Below are 18,114 nucleotides of genomic sequence, written 5' to 3'. Positions count from 1 at the left end.
ATGATTTTTGCGAAATTATTGCATACACAAATTTTCGCTTGCCTTATTCAACAAGAAGAGCGTTGCTATTTAAGCCAAAATAGCAAGTTTTACATATTCGGCATATATAGAATGTACTGTACATGTGTGCTGTAAGCACCATGCATAGTCACTAAGCGTAGATAAACTGCAATGTATATTAATGTATATTTTCTCATTTTTTGAGAAAGTAATTACACATTTAAAAAATGAATATTTAAAGGCAAAAATCTCTGAAGAAGCAAACTAAATATTGTCTTTGAATTTAAAGACTACATTATATCTACACTAGAACACTCACTACACTGCAACACCACAACAATATCCAACATGGCAAACTCATACATATCTCTCTCTCTCTCTCTCTCATTCTTCATTCACTACTTATCTCCTTTTACTCTACTTCTAGCTCCACCGAGGCTGTGATATTACCAAAATTCAACTACCAAGATTATTATTATTATAATCAAAAAGAAGCGCTAAGCCACAAGGGCTATACAGCGCTGCTCAACTACCAAGAGAGGAGAAAGGAAGTTAAGAAGTGTTACTCACTGCTAGTAGACACAATTATTATTATTATTATAATCAAAAAGAAGCGCTAAGCCACAAGGGCTATACAGCGCTGATAGTAGACACAAGCCTAGTAACACACTGACGTTCTTCTGTGTTGCTGCTGGACACTGTTCCCACATGCATAAATTTTCTTTAAGACTATGAATTTTAATTTGTCAAGTTAATTTCTTTACTATTAGTAATCCAGTAAGGGAAATTATGAATCATTACATATTATAATTTTAGCAAGGTCAGATATTAGACTTAGTGAGGTCAAATATTTGTATTACCGAGTGTCAAATATACAGTATACACTGAGGTTAAATACTACAGTATACACTGAGGTTAAATACTACAGTATACACTGAGGTCAAATACTACAGTATACACTGAGGTTAAATACTACAGTATACACTGAGGTTAAATACTACAGTATACACTGAGGTTAAATACTACAGTATACACTGAGGTCAAATACTACAGTATACACTGAGGTTAAATACTACAGTATACACTGAGGTTAAATACTACAGTATACACTGAGGTTAAATACTACAGTATACACTGAGGTCAAATACTACAGTATACACTGAGGTTAAATACTACAGTATACACTGAGGTCAAATACTACAGTATACACTGAGGTCAAATACTACAGTATACACTGAGGTCAAATACTACAGTATACACTGAGGTCAAATACTACAGTATACACTGAGGATAAATACTACAGTATACACTGAGGATAAATACTACAGTATACACTGACGTTAAATACTACAGTATACACTGAGGTTAAATACTACAGTATACACTGACGTTAAATACTACAGTATACACTGAGGATAAATACTACTGTATACACTGACGTTAAATACTACAGTATACACTGAGGATAAATACTACAGTATACACTGACGTTAAATACTACAGTATACACTGAGGTTAAATACTACAGTATACACTGAGGTCAAATACTACAGTATACACTGAGGTTAAATACTACAGTATACACTGAGGTCAAATACTACAGTATACACTGAGGTCAAATACTACAGTATACACTGAGGATAAATACTACAGTATACACTGACGTTAAATACTACAGTATACACTGAGGTTAAATACTACAGTATACACTGAGGTCAAATACTACAGTATACACTGAGGTCAAATACTACAGTATACACTGAGGTTAAATACTACAGTATACACTGAGGATAAATACTACAGTATACACTGAGGTTAAATACTACAGTATACACTGAGGTCAAATACTACAGTATACACTGAGGTTAAATACTACAGTATACACTGAGGTCAAATACTACAGTATACACTGAGGTTAAATACTACAGTATACACTGAGGTCAAATACTACAGTATACACTGAGGTCAAATACTACAGTATACACTGAGGTTAAATACTACAGTATACGGAGATTAAATACTACAGTATACACTGAAGTCAAATACTACAGTATACACTGAGGTTAAATACTACAGTATACACTGAGGTCAAATACTACAGTATACACTGAGGTTAAATACTACAGTATACACTGAGGTCAAATACTACAGTATACACTGAGGTTAAATACTACAGTATACACTGAGGTCAAATACTACAGTATACGGAGATTAAATACTACAGTATACACTGAGGTCAAATACTACAGTATACGGAGATTAAATACTACAGTATACACTGAGGTCAAATACTACAGTATACACTGAGGTTAAATACTACAGTATACACTGAGGTTAAATACTACAGTATACACTGAGGTTAAATACTACAGTATACACTGAGGTTAAATACTACAGTATACAGAGATTAAATACTACAGTATACACTGAGATTAAATACTACAGTATACACTGAGGTTAAATACTACAGTATACACTGAGATTAAATACTACAGTATACACTGAGGTTAAATACTACAGTATACAGAGATTAAATACTACAGTATACAGAGATTAAATACTACAGTATACACTGAGGTTAAATACTACAGTATACACTGAGATTAAATACTACAGTATACACTGAGGTTAAATACTACAGTATACACTGAGGTTAAATACTACAGTATACACTGAGGTCAAATACTACAGTATACACTGAGGTCAAATACTACAGTATACACTGAGGTCAAATATTACAGTATACGGAGATTAAATACTACAGTATACACTGAGGTTAATTACTACAGTATACACTGAGGTCAAATACTACAGTATACACTGAGGTCAAATACTACAGTATACACTGAGGTCAAATACTACAGTATACACTGAGGTCAAATACTACAGTATACACCGAGGTCAAATACTACAGTATACACGGAGGTCAAGTACTACAGTATACACGGAGGTCAAATACTACAGTATACAATGAGGTCAAATATTAGAGGTTAAAATTTGCTATACTATCAAATATTAAGCTGGAAAATTAGGCAAGTGGCCAGTATTCAACATGGTTCATTTCTCCAGAACAATAAAGTCATACACATACTTGACACGACACACTTACTTGCACTTAAATACAAAACTGAAAACACTTCCCATCACTTGCCAGTTTAACTTGATCGATACCATGCCTAACCCTTCTAGGGTAGGGTAGGTGCCTGAGCCCGAGCCTTTAGCTCATAAGACTGTCATTCCCATTTGCCCCCTTGGGGCGGGGATGGCAGACCAGAGAGGCCTAGCTTGTGGCTAGGCCTGGGGACAGTTAGTCCCAAAGATAAGGAGGTACTTGTGCCTCCTCCCATGGGAGACTTAGGTCTCAGACATTCCCTAAAGAGGGAGCCAAGGCCGGGCCACCACTTGGAAAAGGCCCGGGCCGGGAGAATACCGGCTAATCTTTAATAATAATAATAATAAGTTTAACATCTTCATTTTGGACCCCATACCCATCTCGTGGGCGTTAGTGAAAATATTACGGAGGTACATAATGGGTCCAGGGACTGTACCTCGAAGTTTTGATAGCTGAACAAGTTAAAGGTAATGAACTCCAGGTAGACCTGGTCACACTCAAGACAATAAGTGAGAATAAAACTACAGTGAAGTTAAAAATACATAAGGAACTGCTACAGCATCTACAACACTCACATCATGGAATAAACTGACATACATAGCAGGAACTACAACAGCATCTACAACACTCACATCATGGAATAAACTGACATACATAGCAGGAACTACAACAGCATCTACAACACTCACATCATGGAATAAACTGACATACATAGCAGGAACTACAACAGCATCTACAACACACATCATGGAATAAACTGACATACATAGCAGGAACTACAACAACATCTACAACACTCACATCTTGGAATAAACTGACATACATAGCAGGAACTACTACAGCATCTATAACACTCACATCATGGATTAAACAATATACAGTCAATTCTCTACAAAATATGAAAATAATCAAAACGTTTAAACGAAAGATATTTGTATTTCAGTGTATATACAGGGATGAAAAATAGACAAATGAAGTATAATGTAATCCTTTATTAACAAAGTTTGGCTTCCTCAGTGGACTTTATCATGTCACAAACCTGGAGAGAGGATAAGCATATAGTATATAGGGAAAGCAGTGACGTGAAGAATCAGGTTAGGTGTGTAGAAGCGATAACCTTAGGTGCCGTTGAAGTCAAGTCTAAAAAATGTACGATTAAGATTTGAAAATTAGACACATATGCAACACCTGGGTATCCTTATTGTAGACGTTTCGCCATCCAATGGCTTTATCAATACAGATTCTAGGACATAATAGGGAGACAGCAGAAGTACATGTGTATACAGAAGATGAGGTTATCAGTCCCTCAGCATTGAAGTTGGTGTGAAGAGCATTGTAGTCGTGAAGAATCTGGAGCACAGGCAAGGTAGGTAGGTAGTAGACTCGCTGATTCCAAGAGGTGGCTCGGCCTTGGCTCCGTGTATGCGGTCAGCCTTATAGTCACTTTCTTGAACACTATGTTCTTAAATGTCCACTTATTGAGGAATATAGATATAGACAGTATAACCTTCGTGATATGTCAAGCTATATTATTAATGAAAATAAAATACCAGACAAACAAATATATTAAATTTGCTTGCAGCAGATAAAGCCTAGTTATTTGGCCTTGAGTTCTATATGAGCTTGCGCTACCGTCCATAGGATGGATGTGAGATGAACAGTAAATTATCAGCTGTGGCAGCAAGATCTAATCTAAACAAGATACCACCGGAATATTTTTCTCAAACACCAAATTCCAAGTGGCCATCACACCACCAAACCCAAACCACTGCAAGGGTCCACATAATCCTTTGCAACGACTGTGACAAAATATACGTGGATGAAACATCCAAAGAACTCCACACACATTTTTGAACACCAGTACGCCAGCAGACTGAATGATTTAAAAAATGCCTGTTTCACACCAACTCTAAAAAAACACAGGACATATTGTCAAAGATGACACCTATAGATGCAAGATCTAGAATCATTCCTTAACAGCAAACCCAATAATTTCAACCACGACAATGGCTTCTACAACATAGCTGAACCTCTTGCCAGGAAACTTCTCGGTCCTTTTCCCACATAGCGACGGTTAACACTATGGAGAAGTACTGCTGTTGACCTAAATGTTCATTCTAGGTAAGTTCTTACCAAGTCCAGAACTTCTCAATCATATTTTTATCCAACTTAATTTTAAAGCACCTAAGGTTGCAACACTTCCTATATACACTTACTTGAGAATGGTTATAACTTAACTATGACCATAATTTGTAAAGGGGTGGACCGATAAGCCAGTGGAAGGCCTCGGTCAGATGACCATAAGCTCCAATGGCGGGTCACCATTTGACAAAGACCCGCGTCAGAAGACACTTGTCCTGTTTCCTGACGAACCTTACCTAAACCACTTGCATGTCTTCTCTCTCTCCATGCAGATTTGTTTGACTTGACAAAGCCCGATGCCCGGCCGAAACGTTCTCAATAAAGGATAATAATATACTGAATCTGAGTGTATTCCATCGTGTCAGTATCGCATATCATTTATCTTGACTGTATATCCACTGAGTTTGCTTCAATCCCTATCGTACGAATTAAAGTTATCTTTGATAATGTCTAGGTGGACTACAGCCTTAATTAATAACCTTCATATATTGACAGTTGATAGGCATTAAAGCTAACATAGTACACACAGAAAGCCTCAAGTCTGGCACGGCTGCTGTCTCATCTCTACCAGTCTAAGCTCATAACAATGAGTTTGTGCAAATAAAGTGGGCATATTTAATTAATACGTTTGTACCTTAGTTCTGATACATACCTCTTCCATCTTGTTGGCTCGCTTCTTCACTTCTGTCATCTCCTGCTCCACCTTCTCCCGCATCTCTGTATACCTCTGCTGCTCCTTCTGCAGGTACATCAGGTCCTCCCAGGCCTGAGTCACTTCTTCTGGTTCATCATCATCGCTGTCATCATCTGCGAAAATACAAATATATTTGATCGAAATTATCAAATAATAAATATTATAGCTTAGTAATTAAATGTTAATATTCATATACTACATAATTTATATTTAGGCTTTCAATACACTTTCACTAAGTAATCCACAACATTTGAAATCTGTACTTATATTTCAACGCGCTAATATTTTCGTAACTGAATTCTTGTCTGTATAAACAACTCATTACAACTGTAACCAAATCAGACCTGTAAGTTGTACCAGTGTGTGGAAGCAGTTGGAAAATAATCACGTGAGCAACGCTTGGTATATTTATTCTGGAGACATTTCGCCAAGCAGTAGTTTTATCAATGCAATACAAAGACTGTTGAAAATGGTATAAAATATCGACAATACATAGGTTACTTAAAGGTTTGGAAACTGGAGACAGTAGAATATAAAGTAATCAGTCCCTCAGCTAAGATGAATGAGGACTACGGAGGCTAACACTTTCATCTAGGCTAAGGGACTGATTACCTCTAATATTGTTCAAAGTTTCAACTTACAAATGACCTCTGTACTGAACTTACAAAGCCACAGGTTGGCGAAGCGTCTTCAGAATAAAGAGACCCATTGTGTGTCTGTAATCTTTTCGTAACCTCCTACAGGATGGGTAGATTTTATTCACCCGAAATTACTATTTCGGGTCAGATGTCATCAAGGGTTGTCTGTCGTGTTTTCATTGTGGTCCTTTAATCCTCTGCCCCAGTTAGCTACTTATTGCTGGAGCAGAGAAATACGTAAAGTGTCCAATGTTTTGTTCTAGGGATTGAACACTAGTCTCTCAGGAAGCGGCTACCAAATCAGTCACGAGACACCACGGAGTACATAATGTTATCAAACTAACATTGAAGAGGGCCTCAAGCCCAAAGATACAGAACGCATTGTTATTATAGTTCCCATGTGGTTTGCGCCACTGACCAGTGCTTATTACAGTTGCTTCCTTCATATCCGTGGTATTCAATACCGACAAGATGAAGAATAAGACACTTGTGCAACATCTGGGTATCTTGTAGACGTTTCATCATTCGAAAGGACACAAGAACATACACACAGGACTCGAGTGGCCACGGTCCCAGGAACGAAAAACATCCACCAAAGATGCCCTAATTGTGTGTATGTATGCACTTGTGTCCTTTCATCCATATCGACTATACGAGGGTCATTACGGCTGCACGTAGCCTATTCATTAGTTTAGTTTAACATGTTTATTATGCACCCCATACCCATCCTGTGGGCGGTAGTCAAAAGATTACAGAGGTACATAATGGGTCCAGGAACTGGGCCCCAAAGTTTTGATAGCTGAGCAAGTTACAAAGGTAATGAACTCCAGGTAGATCTGATCACAATCATGACAAGGTACAAAGGTATTTACAGATTACAAGACAAGAATATGTACTTAAATAGCTTTTTTAGGGAATAAAATAAACTCAGCACATTCAATATATACTGAAATAAATACACCTATGTGTTTATATGGTGTCAGATGTTACCTTTTTCTTTATCGGTGTCCATGTCAATAATATCCTCTCCATCAGGTCCCTTGACAGAATCTGAGCGACCCTTGGACCGCCTCGACCTCTCAGCTTCCCACTCAGTAACTACCAGATTCTGACGTTCAAACTCCATTGATAATGCTAGGATGCTGCTGTCAATATCCATCAGCTTATTTCTGTTCAAAGTAATGATTATCACAATCATGAGGAAGCATTTAATAAGAACATAAGAAAGAAGGAGCACTGTTGCAGGCCCACTGGCTGCAGCAGTGGGCCATACAGAGTTTGTGGTGTAGGGAAAATAAACAGATCAGATCCAATGGAATTGAAGGCCCAATTCCTTGGATCAAGAGAGCTTCACTTGCATCATGTCGCTCTTCTTCCTCCCTAGAGAGGATTTAAAGTACTGAGATAAGGGCACGATTTCACTGTCACGTTTTTATAGTGTAGAAAAACTGGCTAGGCTACCATGGTAGTACACAATAACCAGTTTCACTGTACTGAGTAAAACACATTTTAACACTCTCACTCTCTCTCTCAGATGTTGCAAGTATATGGAATAGGTGGTAAGTTACTAAATGCTGTAAAGAGTTTTTATGAGGATAGTGAGGCTTAGGTTAGGGTGTGTATAAGAGAGGGTGACTATTTCCCGGTAAAAGTAGGTCTTAGACAGGGATGTGTAATGTCACCATGGTTGTTTAATATATTTATAGATGGGGTTGTAAAAGAAGTAAATGTTAGGGTGTTCTGGAGAGGGGTGGGATTAAATTATGGGGAATTAAATACAAAATGGGAGGTGACACAGTTACTTTTTGCTGATGATATTGTGCTCATGGGAGATTCTAAAGAAAAATTGCAAAGGTTAGTGGACGAGTTTGGGAATGTGTGTAAAGGTAGAAAGTTGAAAGTGAAAATAGAAAAGAGTAAGGTGATGAGAGTATCAAATGATTTAGATAAAGAAAAATTGGATATCAAATTGGGGAGGAGGAGTATGGAAGAAGTGAATGTTTTCAGATATTTGGGAGTTGACGTGTCAGCGGATGTATTTATGAAGGATGAGGTTAATCATAGAATTGATGAAGGAAAAAGGGTGAGTGGTGCATTGAGGTATATGTGGAGGCAAAAAATGTTATCTATGGAACCAAAGAAGGGTGTGGAAAATACTGTATATATTTTCCAGAAATACAGTAGTTATATGTAAATAGATGGCCATACTGTATTTAATAAAAATTATGTTATCGAAAATGGGAAGCTGCGCCTGCGCAGACGAGTCTCGCCATGTTTGAACTGTTCAACATAAACGTTAGTGAATATTGGGAGGAATTTTCGTGTTCTAGAGGTTAAAATTGGGCTGACACCTCTCAAATAGGAGGCGAAATTGTTGGATGTGCATTCCTGCATAACTTGAGATATCAGGCGACTGGACAAGACAGCTCCAGGAACCTCAGATAAGTCTGTTGTTTAACTCTGGCCAGTGTTATTTCATGTACAGACAGTGAGGTTTTCTGAGTATAATACACCTTAATCTCCAGTCAAATTGGTGAGTGATATTAAGATATTCTCCTTCTGTTATGTATATGTGTATATATAATCCTTTTTTAATTTTAATATACAGTCCACAAATTTATATATTTACCAGCATTCCTGGTGATACATATTTCATTTGTAATTAATAGGTCCAGAGCAACTTGTGGATATGACAGTGGTAGGTATCGAAGGGGACATTTTTTTGCGACCTAGGTGTCCCAAATTCCTACTTGTCTATGTAACTGATAAATAATAATCTTTGTTATCATTTATTGTTAAGTACATAATGAGTTACATTCAGATAAATGCAATTTTCCACAAAGGGAATGTATGAAAGTATAGTAATACCAACACTCTTATATAGGTGTGAGGCTTGGGTTGTAAATGTTGCAGCGAGGAGGCGGTTGGAGGCAGTGGAGATGTCCTGTCTAAGGGCAATGTGTGGTGTAAATATTATGCAGAAAATTCAGAGTGTGGAAATTAGGAGAACTTGTGGAGTTAATAAAAGTATTAGTCAGAGGGCTGAAGAGGGGTTGTTTAGGTGGTTTGGTCATTTAGAGAGAATGGATCAAAGTAGAATGACATGGAGAGCGGGGTAGGGGTCGTCCTCAAAAAGGTTGGAGGGAGGGGGTAAGGGAGGTTTTGTGGGCGAGGGGTTTGGACTTCCAGCAAGCGTGCGTGAGCGTGTTACGAGTGAATGGAGACATGTGGTATTTGGGACCTGACGATCTGTTGGAGTGTGAGCAGGGTAATATTTAGTGAAGGGATTCAGGGAAACCGGTTATTTTATATAACCGGACTCGAGTCCTGGAAATGGGAAGTACAATGCCTGCACTCTAAAGGAGGGGTTTGGGATATTGGCAGTTTGGAGGGATATATTGTGTATTTTTATACGTATATACTTCTAAACTGTTGCACTCTGGGCACCTCTGCAAAAACAGTGATTATGTGTGAGTGAGGTGAAAGTGTTGAATGATGAAAGTATTTTCTTTTTGGGGATTTTCTTTCATTTTGGGTCACCCTGCCTCGGTGGGAGACGGCCGACTTGTTAATATATATATATATATATATATATATATATATATATATATATATATATATATATATATATATATATATATATATATATAAATTTTTTCTTTCAACACACCGGCCGTATTCCACCGAGGCGGGGTGGCCCAAAAAGAAAAACGAAAGTTCCTCTTTTTAAATTTAGTAATTTATACAGGAGAAAGGGTTATATATATATATATATATATATATATATATATATATATCCTAGGTAGTAGGTTGGTAGACAGCAACCACCCAGGGAGGTACTACCGTCCTGCCAAGTGAGTGTAAAACGAAAGCCTGTAATTGTTTTACATGATGGTAGGATTGCTGGTGTCCTTTTTTCTGTCTCATAAACATGCAATATTTCAGGTACGTCTTGCTACTTCTACTTACACTTAGGTTACACTACACATACATGTACAAGCATATATATACACACCCCTCTGGGTTTTCTGCTATTTTCTTTCTAGCTCTTGTTCTTGTTTATTTCCTCTTATCTCCATGGGGAAGTGGAACAGAATTCTTCCTCCGTAAGCTATGCGTGTTGTAAGAGGCGACTAAAGTGCCGGGAGCAAGGGGCTAGTAACCCCTTCTCCTGTATATATTACTAAATTTAAAAAGAGAAACTTTCGTTTTTTCTTTTGGGCCACTCCGCCTTGATGGGATACGGCCGAGTTGAAAGAAAGAAGAAAGATGTATATTACCAGAGTAATTCACAGCTGAATATATGTGTTTATTTATCAGATAGGCAAAAAGTGTAGCAATAATAGTAAATGAGAGATAATACGGGTTATGACATTTTATCGTCAAAACGTTTCGCTCACTATATCAGTTGATGAAGTCCCTGGTAGACGAAACGTCTTCGCATTAATATGCCATAACCCACATTATATCTTTTAATCAGCAATTGATACATAAACAATTTCACTATTTTCTCATTGTGGTTATTTTGCATTCATTAAATAAAAACGTAAGAAGTGTGAATGAGTGAATTTTAAGTTTCACCAAGTTCTCTCCTCTACTTGTACTTGCCTTATAGACATCTGGTCCCTTAAATACTTGTACTTGCCTTATAGACATCTGGTCACTTAAATAAGAGATAAGAGATAAGATAAGATTTCGTTCGGATTTTTAACCCCGGAGGGTTAGCCACCCAGGATAACCCAAGAAAGTCAGTGCGTCATCGAGGACTGTCTAACTTATTTCCATTGGGGTCCTTAATCTTGTCCCCCAGGATGCGCCCCACACCAGTCGACTAACACCCAGGTACCTATTTGCTGCTAGGTGAACAGGACAACAGGTGTAAGGAAACGTGTCGAAATGTTTCCACCCGCCGGGAATCGAACCCGGGCCCTCCGTGTGTGAAGCGGGGGCTTTAGCCACCAGGCCACCGGGCCTGGTACTTGCCTTACAGACATCTGGTCCCTTAAATACTAGTACTTGCCTTAGAGACATCTGGTCCCTGAAATAATCTAGCAATTCATTCTTGAGTTTCTTCATCTTCTCAGCATTATTACGTCTCTCTAGCTCAGCTTGTTGACTATGTCCAGCTGGGCCCGGCTCTGACGCACCACCTTCTTCAATCTTACTCCTAAGTCGATCAATTTCTTCTTTGAGTTCACTGATGATTGTCTGGTACTGTGAGACGTGGTACGATACGTCCAGCACATTACGTCGAACCTATAAACTTGTACACATGTAACTACTAGCTAGGTTAAACTTACAAACACATCTATTGTAACATCACATTGCATGGAAATTATGAACATTAATGTAACAGCATGATACACCTAGCCTATAAACACAAATTTAACATGATACGTCTAGCCTATAAACACAAATATAACAGCATGTTCACCTAGCCTATTAATGAGTGTTAGTAAAATCCATAATTCCTGGAGACTTGGAGACTTGCCTATCGTCTCCACCCGCCCTGAATTGAACCCGGACTCTTTTTCACTTGAGATAATACATATTTAACAACCTTCTGCCTTACCTAAACATTATTACTGTCCCAATCTTTGAATCAAAGCTAAAATACCTCCCAGTCCTCAGGCGCCATATGACCCCCTAGGCGTTCAGCGGCTCTTTGTCAGGGGCTCCTTGTGGTAAAGAGGCTATTGGTCTGAGGAATTGGACCTTTTGGTCTTTTTCCTCACACCGAACCTAATTGCCCCCAAATCCCCCCCTTCCCTATCCCATCTTCCCTATCCCTCCCCTCCCTTTCCTCCTCTCCCCATCACTCCTACCCCCTTCCTGTTTTCAACCTTTGGGGTTCTTCCCTCAGGCATTCTAGTTCCTAGGTAGGGGGAAGGGTACGGTGGTCCAACCCATTCTGTTGAGGTCCTTAGTGGTGGTGCAGTTTGCCGTGGAATCTGGATCAACTGGGGATGTCCCATCCCCTCTCCCTCTCCTGGGTGTGTTTCGGGTGATGGGTGCATTTCTGGAGGCTGCCTGTCAGATTCCGGGAGGTGGTGGTATGATTTTTGGCGGGTATCCGGCCGCCCCCTCTTTTGTCCACCGAGGTGGCTCAGTAGATGTGAGGTTGCTATCCCGGATTGCTGGTTTACTGGCATGAAAGGTAGGGTATGGCACGGGTTCCATGCCGCATCTGCACTACCCATTGTGCTGGGGTCCTCTTGGGTGCAAAGGTGGATTTACGGCCCTTTCATTCCTCCTAGGAGCTGTCCCTCCATGTTCCTCCCTTTTTTATACTTTTTCTTTCCATTCCTTTTTTGTTTTCTAATAAACAAAAAGAAAGAAGTGACATAACTATGGAGTCCCAAGTCCATGAACCAGCTCCTCCCAGGCCCCATTCTGCTACCACACCTTGTTCCGACCCTATCTTGTTATTTGACTATTCTTCTGACCTTTTTAATGCCCCTGTACCATCTGCTGGTGCAGTTTCGTCACCAGCTGCAAGTACCAAGGTTCTACCTGACTCCTTCAATACATCTGACCTCCGTACTTCTTTGACCATGCTTCTGGTTTCTCCCTCTACGGTGCGACGATTCTCGGATCGCCAGCCCATCTCAAGTTGCCCGGTTCGGTCCCACACCTAAACGACACTTCTATTACGTCTCACTCTGCCCAGAAAAGACCGGCATGGCACTCGCTCTCCTTACAGTGTTTCAAAGTACACAATGGACTAAATTTTTTACTCTACAACTGACATATCCTACTGTCTCTCAGATAATAGTATTGGCAAGGTGTCCCTACACCATGTTGGTTGATATATTCGTTTCATGCTCTCAAGAGCAGTGCACACATCGTCACGGTACACAATGCTAGCCAAGCCCACGATCTTCTCTCCTTACCACAGTAGATGTTATCCCTGTAACAATTAAAAAATACCATTCTCTCATTTCCTGTAGTGGTACCATCATTCTACCTCATACTATTGTTCAACATAACTTCCAGACATGTGGTGACAACATTCTCGAACAACTTGAGCTCCAAGACCTCCCAGTTCTCAAAGCAGACACATATACTATCTGCCCGCGGGCGGAGACACTGCCCCTGCAATGTAGCTCGTGACCTTCCGTCCTCCGTCTCCAAATCCGAGAGTTGATCCCTACACCACAACAGTGCAGAAATTGCTGACGCTTTGGCCACCAAGCAAAATACTGCAGGTTCATGACAGAGTGCACAGTCTGTGGTGCTGACGACCATACAACTACATCCTGCAACCTGAATCCTTCTTGCCTTAATTGTAAGTGAGGCTTGCCCGGCTTTTTCTCACCGTTGCCAAGTTTACGTATAAGAAAGAGAAATTCGTCTCAGAGAGAAGGTTTCACATATGCCATGGCAGTCTCTCATCTTCACCTCGACGGGAGACTTGCACGACTTTCTTATTCTAGAGTTACTAAGAGACCTCCAACCTCGTAGTACCTACTTCCACTGTCTCGAATGTCATAACTTCCTCATTCACCTCCATCTCTAACTCTTTTGCAGTACTCGCCTCCGAGGTCCCTACCTCGATGCGTAATACTGTTCTTGAATCATCTTACTCTCATGTTTCTATGTCTACAAAACCTCACAAAACTACACCTTCCCCTCGTTAAGCTACTTCTTTGAAGTTTAAACCATCCCCCCCAAGTTCAAACCTCGTTTATCTCTTCTTCACATAGCCTTTCCAAACATTTTTCATTTTCAGTCTCTTTACCTAGTGCTTTACCTCTTCCTAGTTCTGTTACGAGTGTAGAGGTTCATCCTCCCCCTCATACAGTCCCCTCCTCTTCAGTCACCTCCCAAGTTTCTTCCTCTCCTGTCCCCTCCCAAGTTTCTTCCCATGTTAACTCTACCCTCTTACCCCCCCTTCTTTGGTATCTTCCATCACCTCTCGGATCTTTATTCACCCTCCACCTTCTAACTCAAATTGTATGCCAGTCTCATTGCAATTATCCATATTGCATCTATGCCTGCTTCAAAGTTTGTAATCGTCTCAGACTCCTTTAGTGCTTTGCATGCCATTAAAAAATTTGATTCCCCCATCCCTTAGTTATTCGTATACAACTCTGGTTATGCCGCATTACTAGCAAAAATGAAGAAATCCTTTTCTGTTGGGTCCCTGGTCATGTTGATGTTCAGGGCAATGAGCAGGCAGACTCTACTGTGCGGTCTGCAGTACATGACCCATCAGTTTCATATAGAGATATTCCATTCTCTGACTATTTTCCTGTAATCTCTACCCACCTTCGCAACCATTGTCAACAACGTTGGTCTGATATGACTCGTAACAAATTACGTTCTATCAAACCAGGTTTGGGTTTGTGGCTTTCTTGTCATCGATACCGATGTTGGGAGACAACACTCCTTTTCTTCGCATCGGACACATTCTTCTAACTCATGGGTATCTCGTGGAGAGGTATCCTGTTCCACTTTGTGAGAATTGTCTAATTCCTGTTTCAGTTTCCCATATTTTATTGGACTGTCCTGTCTATCAACGAGCACACAGAGTTTTCCTCCGTCATCACAGCTCTAACACCCTTTATCTTCCCTCCTTACTGACGGACCCACCTTAGACACAGACTTCCTCTTCGACTTTTTGACAGCAACTGATTTATTACACAAACTTTGATAATCCTTTCCTTAGCACTCCTCACAGCCCCTTCTAACTTTACCTTTATTGTCATCTCCACCCTTATTTATTCTTAGATCCTGCATCAGATCCTAGCCTGCAGTGCAGTATGACCCTGGTAGGTTTAGCGCTTCCTTTTGATTATAATAATAATGCAAAAGAATACAAGACTTATTATGCTGACCTGTTTGGAGATATTCTTGGCTCTGTCAGCATAGATGAGTGTGTTACGGGTCTCTTCGCGGTGCAGGTGGCAGGGAGATACATGCGCTATCATCACGGTGCGACAGTTGCCCGAAAGTGCATCCTGCAACCAGGTACTTGTGTTTACTCTCTACTTCCACCTACGAACTCATTCAGTGCTGTTCTTACCAGTTACAGTATGTGTATATTCGTGCATACATAGACACAAACTATTGATGCAGTTCATTCAGCGTTATTCTTACTAGTTATAGTAAGTATACCCATACATACATAGACAAACTATTAAATGGTATATATATTCAAAAATGCTGAAAGGTATATACACAAGCTCTAAGGAGTATATACACGAGCTCTTAAAACTATATACACTTAAACACAAGTTATGAAAAATATATTCATACACACCAACACCTAAAAATCTAGAAAAAGGTTTATACATTCTTAACACTCGCCACCAATAATTATTCCCCAGGCATAAAAACTCACCACTAACACACACACACACACACACACACACACACACACACACACACACACACACACACACACACACGCACGCACGCACACACACGCACGCACACACACGCACGCACGCACACACACACGTAATGATGTATCACAGTGGGCACCTGTGACGAGCGGGGTCCCACAGGGGTCGGTCCTAGGACCAGTGCTATTTTTGGTATATGTGAACGACATGACGGAAGGGTTGGATTCAGAAGTGTCCCTGTTTGCAGATGATGTGAAGTTAATGAGGAGAATTAAATCTGATGAAGACCAGGCAGGACTTCAAAGAGACCTGGACAGACTGGACACCTGGTCCAGCAAATGGCTTCTCGAATTTAATCCTGCCAAATGCAAAGTCATGAAGATAGGGGAAGGGCACAGAAGACCACAGACAGAGTATAGGCTAGGTGGCCAAAGACTGCAAACCTCACTCAAGGAGAAAGATCTTGGGGTGAGTATAACACCGAGCATGTCTCCGGAAGCACACATCAATCAGATAACTGCTGCAGCATATGGGCGCCTGGCAAACCTGAGAACAGCATTCCGATACCTTAGTAAGGAATCATTCAAGACACTGTACACCGTGTATGTCAGGCCCATACTGGAGTATGCAGCACCTGTTTGGAACCCGCACTTGATAAAGCACGTCAAGAAACTAGAGAAAGTACAAAGGTTTGCGACAAGGTTAGTTCCAGAGCTAAGGGGAATGTCCTATGAAGAAAGATTAAGGGAAATCGGCCTGACGACACTGGAGGACAGGAGGGTCAGGGGAGACATGATAACGACATATAAAATACTGCGTGGAATAGACAAGGTGGACAAAGACAGGATGTTCCAGGGAGGGGACACAGAAACAAGAGGCTACAATTGGAAGTTGAAGACACAAATGAGTCAGAGAGATAGTAGGAAGTATTTCTTCAGTCATAGAGTTGTAAGGCAGTGGAATAGCCTAGAAAATGACGTAGTGGAGGCAGGAACCATACACAGTTTTAAGACGAGGTTTGATAAAGCTCATGGAGCGGGGAGAGAGAGGGCCCAGTAGCAACAGGTGAAGAGGCGGGGCCAGGAGCTAGGACTCGACCCCTGCAACCACAAATAGGTGAGTACAAATAGGTGAGTACACACACACACACACACACACACACACACACACACACAGGTCACAGCAGCAGAAATCAAGATAGAGAGATTAGAAGAGGAGCTGAGACATCTGAAACAGCATAGAGACAAAGATATTACAGAAGTAGCATCGGCAATGGCTACATCAGACACAGACAACAGGTCTGAAGGGAGCATGGAAACTAAACTGTATGCAGAGGTCCTGTCAAACCCATATGGGGCCAAAACAAAGACAGGGAGCACACTAGGACAGAATGAGAGGTTGGAAGACATTGAAGGAACTAGGACATGTGCAGGGACCTTACCAGATACCTGTGGGGGCCAGGAACAGGTGAGCAGGAAGGACAAACCAAGAAGCATAGGGGCCATAACTAGGGAAGGGACTGAAGGAAGGAACACTCCACGGGAAGGAACTAAAACACATCAGAGGATGCAATGGGAGTCACAGTGGGAGGTGGAAAGGGAGAGATCAGTGTTTGTCTACGGGCTAGACGAAGCTAAAGGGAAAACTTATGATGAAAGAAAGCAGGAGGACAAAAAAGCGATTGAAGACATCATGAAGGTGATAGGCGAGGGGGACATGACCCAGGTGGCAAATTTTCGGAGAATCGGGTGGTTCACAAAGAAAAGGAATTGGCCTCTCAAAGTAATTTTCAAGGCAGAATCAACCCGAACCATGATCCTGCAGGAGAAAGCACGGCTGAGAGGCAAGCAGGAGTTCCGGAGTGTGTACCTCGATCGAGACAGAACACAGGACGAAAGGAAGGCGATGAGAGTTCAAAAACGAAAGGAGAAATGGGAGGAAATGAAAAAGGAGAGCAGAAAAACCCAGGATCAAATGGAAGGACAAGCACACCCCCCAGAAACACCTGCAGAAGGACTCCAGCCACGACACCCCCAAGGCAACTGAACAATCCCAACCAACCATCACACACCGATCCCTCTGTTCCCACCCCCCGCACCACAGTTACAGTATTAGAACAGAAGTTGAAGGTTTGGTACACAAATGCAGATGGATTAACGAATAAACATGAGGAATGGC

General features: G+C 40.7%; 1 protein-coding gene across 1 annotated transcript in view; it reads right to left on the bottom strand.

The window, feature by feature from the left end:
- Positions 1-18,114, bottom strand: part of LOC128703084 (kinesin-like protein KIF19) — a 295,621-nt gene that overhangs the window by 117,582 nt on the left and 159,925 nt on the right. Inside the window, exons 9-12 of the mRNA XM_070103638.1 lie at positions 15,427-15,549; positions 11,607-11,842; positions 7,577-7,755; positions 5,907-6,061 (exon numbers count right to left, since the gene is read on the bottom strand). Of these exons, the coding sequence (XP_069959739.1) occupies positions 5,907-6,061; positions 7,577-7,755; positions 11,607-11,842; positions 15,427-15,549 (693 nt within the window). The remainder of the gene's footprint in view (positions 1-5,906; positions 6,062-7,576; positions 7,756-11,606; positions 11,843-15,426; positions 15,550-18,114) is intronic.

The sequence above is a fragment of the Cherax quadricarinatus genome, chromosome 86 (assembly GCF_038502225.1).
Source record: "Cherax quadricarinatus isolate ZL_2023a chromosome 86, ASM3850222v1, whole genome shotgun sequence".
Classification (NCBI taxonomy): Eukaryota; Metazoa; Arthropoda; class Malacostraca; order Decapoda; family Parastacidae; genus Cherax; species Cherax quadricarinatus.
Note: the sequence above shows the minus strand (reverse complement) of the source record. Positions and strands in the feature narration are given on the sequence as shown.